General features: G+C 31.7%; 2 protein-coding genes across 2 annotated transcripts in view; both read left to right on the forward strand.

Moving 5' to 3' along the window:
* Nucleotides 1-4,142, forward strand: part of LOC129219368 (rho GTPase-activating protein 190-like) — a 205,203-nt gene extending 201,061 nt beyond the window's left edge. Inside the window, 1 exon segment of the mRNA XM_054853744.1 lies at nt 1,605-4,142. Coding sequence (XP_054709719.1) covers nt 1,605-1,803 — 199 coding nt within the window. The 3' untranslated portion in view covers nt 1,804-4,142.
* LOC129219118 (GTPase-activating protein pac-1-like) overlaps nt 2,437-9,527 on the forward strand; it is a 49,152-nt gene continuing 42,061 nt past the window's right edge. Inside the window, exon 1 of the mRNA XM_054853438.1 lies at nt 2,437-2,541. Within this exon, the coding sequence (XP_054709413.1) occupies nt 2,437-2,541 (105 nt within the window). The remainder of the gene's footprint in view (nt 2,542-9,527) is intronic.

Consider the following 9,527-nt stretch of genomic DNA (forward strand, 5'->3'; position numbering starts at 1 on the left):
TTATCACCATTTAGTGTCTGGTGTTAAACCTTTACTCATCCTTTTTTTTCCCCCACGACTCCGAATTTTCGGTGAATATGTCAGTGGTATTAATAAAATTCAATATGCACCCCTGTTAAATGGTAATTCTAAAATTATTTTATTAAACTTTTTTATTTACCATTTTTATACTTTTAGTGCTTTCATTTTGAAAAATGCAGTCTGATTGCAACCGATATGAGAATCGAAATTTAACTCTTTTTTTTTTTTTTTTTTAACCTAACTTCGCTTTATATAGAGGCAAATAAATGAAAAGTCTATTAAAACCATCATTTCAAGATTTTAAAACGAAATTCTGTTTTTGTTTATGAGTCAAAAACTTAACTGCTGAATAGATGGTTTAATTTTAGTTTTGCTGCAACTGTGTCTATAGATATTAATGATCGGTTTCTCACAGGCTTGTAAAATGCAATTCTAAAACAATTTTTTAAAAATTAATTCTTTTATCAGCCGTTTTTATACTTTTGGAGTCTTCACTTTAAGAATTGGGATCTCTTTGCATCCAGTTTGAAAACCGAATTTTTCGAATTTTTAATGTTTAGTACGCTTTGTTAAGAGGTAAACAAACAAATTATCCTTTTATTTTTATTGAAATCACGAAACTTAGAAGTTTTAAACGAAATTATGAGAGTTTTAAGAGTTTCAAGAGTTAAATGCTCAACTATATTGACATTTTGAATTTTATTGAGACATCCATATTGAATTTTATTTTTTTGTTTCAATTATTTAACGGAAATGAATATTATTAATGGAAAAAAGAAAAAATATTACAAAAACACCCACTTTGAAATTTCGTTTTACAATCCCCCCCCCCCCCCTTCATTCAAAATTATTTGATTTTTCACAACATGGACTGATTTTTCACAAATAAAATGGATCCTGTGAAAAATCCTGGACAGACCCCTGTTCAATAGCCAACGCATATTTGCAAATGTCAGGTGCCTACCAAGGACAGGGGGTGAGTACCCCCTGACAAGAAATTAAAAACCTGACAAGCAAACTTTTCATGATTTTACTTGGCATGCTCATCTAGTAATATGAGAGAACTGGCCAGTTACACTGCTCCAGTCGTGTGACCAGTTCTCTAACATCATAAGGATGAACATGCCAATTAAAATCATGACAAGAAGTTTGCGTGTCAGGTTTTTAATTGACACCCACATCGAAAGATTTTTTTTTTTTTTTTGCTGGCACTGTATAAATCATGCCAAAAATCTATTTAATGCAAAACCAATGCTCCCAAAGTATGCATTATAATTGTCTTCTACTGTAATATATTAATTGAAAAGCATAATTACAAAACATTAACTTTAATTCAAAAACCAATTTCTTGTAATATTTTTGGTCTTGCTCTGTTGACTCTAAATGCAAGACAATACGAGTTTAGTTTTTAATATTATAACAGTTGCGACAACCATTTTAAAACATTTATAAAACATTACATGTGCTACTTGGTATATAAATAAGCAAAACCTTTCGAACTTGTTTTAATGTGCTTATCACAAAATAGAAATATTAAAATATGCTTTGTGTCTAAGGTTTTTTTTTTTTTTTTTTTTTTACAGAGTTGCAGACAATTGTCGATTAAATAGCATGGACAGTAAAAATTTAGCCATTTGTTGGTGGCCAACTCTGCTTCCTTTAGAATTCAGTGATATGATGATGTTTGAAAGAATGAGGCCACATTTAGAAGATTCTGTACAAACTATGATTGATCAATTCAGATTTCTTTTTTGTGGAGAAGAAGAAGTTGTAATGGTGTGATTAGACATTTAACAAAAGGGTTCTTAATTTCATGGCAATTTTAATTGCAACTTACAGCTCTAGGAGATCTGTTGGAATGCTGCTGTGCTGTCGGAAAGTTTTAAAGAATGCTATAGGTGGCAGAACCTGCCAAATATTTCAATGGCTATTGCTATAGAGCAACCAGCAAAAATTGTATGCCTATTTACTTTTACACGAAGCCCATAGTCCTTTCACCTCAGTGAAGAAGCCATATCAGTGGTTTAATCATTTTATGTGCTTTAAATGACTGACAGCTCACCTAATATTATTTAATCATTGCCTCCTGGTAAGCCATTTACTCATGTATGTAGATGACTCAAGTATCTAGAATTCTCTAGTGTTACATAACGAGTATGAATGTGACATTATGGAGTGTTAAAAAAGTGAATTTTTTATGTTTTTTGTCATGTCTCTCCAGATCACAATATTTTTATTTACAATTAATACAGTGCCATTGGACATTTTTGTGAGCTGCATAGAAGAAAACGTAAGGCTGTGTTTTTGCTATTGTATTGATACCATCTGCACTGCTATGATTTTTCGTAGCTCATTGTATTCAGATCTAAGTGTCACCGAGATTAGTTCATTCCTGAAAACGATCTTGTTATTTTCATGGTATGCAAGCACAGTCATCAGTCTGAGTTCCTTACGGCAGTTGAAGCACCAGCAGAGTTTTGTTCAAATATAGTCATAATTGCTCTCCAAGCTGAACTGCATGTATGGCAGAGCAGCATCACACTTTAAAAAGTGGAGTGCGTTTTCTGTACATTTGATTGAATTATGTAAATTTCGTTTTTGTACAAAGATTCCAAAAAAAAACAACAAAAAAACTGCGCACTATCCTTTTTACAGCTTCCTACTTTGTTTTTTGTGTATGTGATATTGTCCTTGAAATGATATATGTGGTAAATGAGTTTAGGGTATCTTGTTGTACAGAAAGGCTGCTGTTTGGTGATGTGTACAGAGAAGCCAACAAATGAATGTTTGATACCCTTGGTTCCTGAATTTAGCACAATTCTTAATTTAATACCAAAATTTTTGCTATTAAACATGCATTTTTGTAATAGCGACATATCGGAGTGTATGTATTTATAGTTTAAAACAATAATCATTTAAAAAATGGATTAAAAATTGTTTTATGAATAAACAAAAACTTTTCACTAGTCATCAAACTTCTATTGAAATGTGTATGAATCTCATGTATAACAAGTTTTGTAAAATTCGTTTTCAGAGATCTAAATTATTTATAAGTATATTTTGCAAAGGGATTTGTTTTTATATCCCTTTTCCAAATGCTACATTATCAGAAAATTCAAATTCAATTGATTCTGTCTTTTGACTTCTGAAAAGCATAAGCTATAATTTAGTGATCATTGAGTTGCCTTACCCTGTGTAGTTGTTAGCTGTTAAACAACTACAAAATCTATACATACATATATATGTATATATATGAAGGCATGTGTAGGCTTATTTGAAAAGTTTTTCTGAAGTTTTATGCTTTTTTTAAATAGTAGAAATGCATTATTTTTAACACTTATCAAAGTTTTCTATTTATAACTCCAAGGAAATGTTTCAATTTGAAAAATTCATTTTTTAAATGACTTTTACATGAAATGAATAGTCTTTTGTAAAAAAAAAAAGTATAGCTTTTAATTCATAATTTTACTTAAGTATTTTAAAATAACTATTTCTGTATGTATAACAATGTTCATATTCATTTTTTCCTTATGAATTTTTTTTTTCTAATGAGTTGAAAGTGTCAATATTAATTTGTTGACTCAAAATGCAAAACCTGATTTTTAAAAGAGAAAAAAAATATTTAGGCATGTGATAAATTCAGTAATTGTTCTGTTGGACAGAAAACTTGAATTTGCTTTATATTTAAGTTGTCTTGTAGTAATACACATGTGTCAATTGTGGTGCATTTTTACAGCTTTATTAGGCTGCTGTAACCAAGAAAATGTCCCTTTTAACTGTGAAATTAATTATATTGATTGTTATGTACTGTGTTTAATAATTTTTGAAGTTGACTTTATCATTGGTAAAACAATATTCTCCAAAATATCAAAGTTTAATCTCTATTTCCAAAATTTAATTATAATGCATGTAGGGACATAGCAACTCTTTCCTTGTTTGAAAGATGAGTGTTTTAATATTCAAATCCTTACATAAGGGAAACTGTGTTATGGAAGATCAAATCTAGTCATTCATAATGTTATAAAGCAATTGTTCATAGAAAATTTGTGTTATTCGTGGAATATGATTTGCAAAATAGGAATAGCACCAATATCTGAAAATAAATTTTTTACTTTACTTGCTATTTTTTATATTTCTTTAAAGAGACTTTGCATGTTATCATACAATTTAAACCATAAAATAAGGTTTCAAAGTGGTGGGTTGATCTACAGACATAATCCACATTTTGTGTATTTTGGGGAGAACATCTAGCTACAAATTTTAGTTTTTGTTTGTTCATTGTCGTGATTGTTTATTATCTACTCGAGAGAAGAAATGACACCCAGGGTAAGGAATCAAGCCCATGACCATGGGTGCAAGACCTTCCGTCTCAGGACAGATTTCCGTCTTGGACAAAATTTCCGAGATGGAGGTCGGGACGGAAAGAAATTCGATGACTTTCTTCCAGTTTTTACTTAAAAAAGAAAGATTGAGTGTTTGAAAAATATGCTTTAATTACTGGACCGTTCCATAACCACGTATTTACATAGAAATTCTCTCGGTTTTCTGCCGTGGGCTTATTTTGTTTGCAACGTGCTTTTGGAGGCGTGCCTTTTCGACTCGCTCTGATTTTTTTAGGTATAAGCTGTGTTATTTCCAACTCACTGCATTGCAGACCAAGGAGTTTCTCGCTATTCTCAGTGATTTTTCGAAATAATCGGCTTTAATTGAAAATTTAGCTTTTTCTCATGCTATTTTCGATCATTCTTTCGTTTTTATTATTATCATTTGCGGGGGGGGGGAGTTGAAAACTTACGCACATAAATGAAAATTATGTACGATCTAAAATGTCTTAAGAGTTGAATCTGAATCACCGATTGAGAGTGATTGCTTACAAGATGAAATGTTTTCGCCACAGCAAAGGGCTTCCACATACCAGGTAAAACGGAAACTATCAGGGATTTTGAAAATTTTAATGAAAATGGAAAGTTTGGAAATAATCGGGAGGAAATTTCAAGCTGGTTGGAAGCACTGATGGGCAACCGTTCCTGCATTTTTGACAAAGACTTGAGGAATCGCCAAAGTCCAATGTCATTCATTGAATAACATTCGCTAGAATTGAAATATGAGGGGGGGTGAGAGAGATAGAGAAAGGAAAGGAGAAAAATAACGGCAGCACGAGTTTGCGAAAAGACGCTGCTTTTGCAAAGAGGGTAAATCCACAAATTAACCCACAATACTATCTTGGATTATCTAAGAGGGGGGGGGGCTACTCAAGGGCTCCAGTATAAAATATTGAAAAACTGAATTGAAAGCCATTTCTGAAGCTAGGAGTGATTTGATATTTCTCCTCTGCAAAATCTTAAAAATTTAAAAGTCAAAAAGTTTTAGGCTGTCTTTAATGATGTAAAAGTGGGGAAGGGGAGGTTTGAAAAAAAATCGTTAACTGTGGTCTTAATAACACTAATTTATGTAATCTTTGGTGAATTCATGAGAGATGGTTTCGGTGTTCTAACTTGAAAATGTTTTGTAGCTGATGTATTTAAAACTATTTGAGGCTATACTTAAGTGACTTAAGTGAAAGGGCATTTGGGACCCTCTCCCGAAAAGTGTTTGTAATTGAAGTCTTAAAACTTTAAGGCTGTCTTTGGCAATGTTAAGGAGGGAGCTCTCTTTAGGCGAAATTCCGAAACTGGAGTCTTAAAAGCGCAACTTTAGACCGTCTTGGGGTTCGGGAATCCCCTTCCCCAAAAAATATTCAAAGCTGAAGTATTCAGAACTCAGCTTTAGGTAATCTTTGGAAGACTTAAGAAGAGGGAATTCAAAGGCTTTCTCTCAATAAGTTTTAGAATTTAAATTCTTAAATATTCGGTGATGAAAAGGGGAACCGCAAATTTAAGTCAAATTAAGTGAACTTAGGGAAAGGAGTTCGGAAGGGGAGGGGGTCTCTCTTCCAGAAAATTTCTCCGTTCTAAAGTATTGAAATGCTATTTTGGCTATTTTTGAGTGAGGTAAGAGTTGGAGAATTCAGAAGTCTTTCTCGGAACATTTTCGAAATTGAAGTCTTAAAACTTTGGGTTGTCTTGGGCAATGTGTGAGGAGAGTTGCTCTCTCAATAGAAAAATAAATCTTAAGCAAAAACTTACACTGCATTTAGTAAACACAATGAGGGAAGGGGGGTATTCCGCACCCCAGCCCGAAATATTTCCGTTACTGAAATTTCAAAAGCTTTGTTTTGGGGTATCTTTGGATGACTTAAGGGGAAGGGCGTTAAGTTTCCAAAATTAAAGTATTAAAAATTTTTAGGCGGTCACAAGTCATGTTTATAGAAAAGGGGGGTACTATTCTTACAAAAAAAAAAATTAGAAACTGAAGCCTTAAAAATTGAAATTTAGGACATTTGTGATGAACTCAGAGGAAGGGGTTCAGGAGTTCTCTTCCAAAAATTTTTTGATGCTGAAGTATTTAAAGCGCCGCTTTAGGCTGTATTTGAGTGCCTTAAGATGGATGTAATTCGGGGACCCTGCCTGGGGTTAGGATTCAGTTCCCCATTTCTATTTTTAATTAATGAATATTGGAAAGGGTACCTTGTTTAAAAATATCTACTTCACTGAAGCGATTTTTTATTGCTAATTTCACCATCTGCTATCTAATGAGAGTATCCTTTTCAAATGAACTGTGAATGTTTGATTATGAATGAATATTTTTGAAGGTTGCTCAATAATTTGATTTTGGGACAATCAGTTTGAAATAATTGATGTAAGAATCCCTGAACCCCTCCTTTCCCTGAACTTTACCAAAATGGCCTACCATACGTGTTTTGAACTTTAATTTGAAAAAATTTCTGGGGGAGAGCCCCCCCCCCCCCTCCTTATTGCCGGATTTTAGGTTTTTGGGGATTTAATGTCAAAACGCTTAAATATTACAATTTAAAGGCTTAAAATTTAAATCAAACAGATTCCCAAACTGGCATTGTTAATATCTACAACATTCATACACATAAATTTTTCCTTAAGCCTGCGGGCGGAAGGGGGGGGGGGGTCTCAAAATATTTTCCGTCTTGAACACATCACCAAACTTTCAACCATGCCCATAACCTCTGGCATACAGAGCAAGCACTTTCACTGCACAGCTATGGAGGTCCCACAAATTTTAGTTAATGAGTATAATAGATAGGTCCTAAATATATTTTTTAAGAAGTATACTATTTTAAACTAGCTAGTACATTTGTCGAAATGATAGCTTATGTTGTGTTTCAAATTATAAGCATAAATTAAAATATTAAAAGACTAATATCTTATGCTATTCATCACGTTTCTTTCTTAAAATGGGGGGGGGGGGGTGTCTTCCTTTTAAACTTAGAGAAAAGCTTAAGCAACAGAAAAGAAGAGAAGTTCGATGCTTTCTGCTGTAGTTAAAATGTTGTACAGTAGAGTGTACAGTAGTAGATCCACTGTGTGAGGTGATAATATATTTAAGAGATACCATACCTGGTTTAAATCAAGTTCTTTATAGTCATCTGTTACAGTTTGCATTAAAAACACTGATATGCTTAGATTCTAACTGATGATATTTAAACCTTTATTTGGTACCGTAACTCGGGTTATTTAAAAAAAATTATGGATTTTTAAAAAGTAGAAATTTGTTTTCTTCTTTGAATTATTTTTTAAAAATTTTATTGTTCTAAAATGGGAGAAATTTAAAGTTATACACAAAAAAATGTATTCTACAGTAATTAATTTCGAAAATATGTTGTGTGAGTTTAACTCACATTACTTCTCCTACTTTAGGCTTTGACTTAACATGTGACTGATTTCCAAACATCTTATTTTGTACATTTTGTTAAAACTTCCCGAACCTTCAATGTAGGTTAATGCTTATACGCCTGCTTTAAAAGATCAATCAATTTAAAAAAATATTTTTATTAAAACTTAATAAATATAAAAGTAGATTAAAATTTATTTTCAGAAGAGATTTATAATTTTTATGAGCTTTATTTTTGCTAGAAAAACGTCAAAAACATTTGTAAAATATTTTGATTAATCATATGTAATATGCTTACCTTAATTCATAAGAAATACATTGTAGTGCTTTTGAATTATCCATTGATACAACTGGTAACTTTTACAAAATACAATACACCATCACATTAAATCTGATACTAATCATTATATTTAATCATACATAATGATTGTAAAATTATTTGGCTGTCAAAAGTACGTTTCTTCAAGGAGTTTACTTTTCTCAACTATGACTGATGGATCAAGAGCTGAAATACTTTTTTTCTTATATTTATTTTCTTGCTTATTTATTGGCTGATTTTTTATTAACATCAATCTATGAATTGTGAAAAAGCTGTACACTTTCAGTGAGGTATCCGCTGGTCAAAATAAGAACACTGCAGGAGACTTTTTCTATAAATAACACTATAGAAACTTAAGAAGATTGCTAATGACTTTTCTCTGAGAGGACATTTGCTTGACCTTTGCAACCGTGATTTTGGGACAGTAAAAACGAATGTAAACAGATATAACCGGTTATTACCTACCATGTGAAATCCAATCTCTTAAAAGGGAAATTCTGAAATAACATCAAAATTCAATGTCAAAATTTGTTGAAAACAATGAATTCTGTAACTACTAAAACAGGTGTCCTTCATATTTTAGGAGAACTTATCCCAAATTGAGATTTTAGAAAAAAATTCTACTGCGTGATAAATCTTTTCATTTCTCAACATTCATGATGTTTAAATATTCGATATAACACCAAAGGAGCGATTTCAGGCTAGCTATTTTATAGACTTTTCAAGAGCATACTGCTAAGTAACGCTTGGCGGCAGAATTACTTTAAATATTGAGTACAAAGGGGAAAATTTCATAATGAAAGAACATATAACAGATGTCAAGATGATTATTCAGCGCAATTTTGAACATAATCATACTAATATGCACATCATATTTGGTGCACAAAACTAAACAAGAGAAGGATAGATTTCCATAGAGGATGTATTTGATGAATATGAATAGTTTTATACCTATGTGAAACTTTTAGCTTTTTTCTCAGTTGATTAGTTCATATTTATTTTTTTACATCAGTCTTTATTATTTCACAAAAACAAGACGAGAGAGAGAAGAAAATACAAGATGTATTTTCTTAAGATAATGAATACGGACTTCACTAATTATTTATGTCACTTTGTTATATTACTTTTTACTATCATAAATCAGTTTGAAACAAATATGTTTCACTTTGTTTCATTTTCATTCCTCTTAATTAGGCTTCTTTATATTTATTGCACAAAGGGCATAAGTCCTAATTTTTTAATTAACTTGTGACAAAATGAAACGTTATTTAAGGTGAGGTAATTATCCTACTTGTGACTAGATGAGTCGTAAAATTTTTTGTAGAGTTTGAATCATTTATGAGTGAGATAATCTCTCTTTATTGATTCCTGAAAAGTTGCATTCGTGGGACTTATGCCCTTTCTGAAATAATCGATTCAATGGTGAGCATTACAAGTATCGTTT

This window comes from Uloborus diversus, chromosome 3 (assembly GCF_026930045.1).
Source record: "Uloborus diversus isolate 005 chromosome 3, Udiv.v.3.1, whole genome shotgun sequence".
NCBI lineage: Eukaryota > Metazoa > Arthropoda > Arachnida > Araneae > Uloboridae > Uloborus > Uloborus diversus.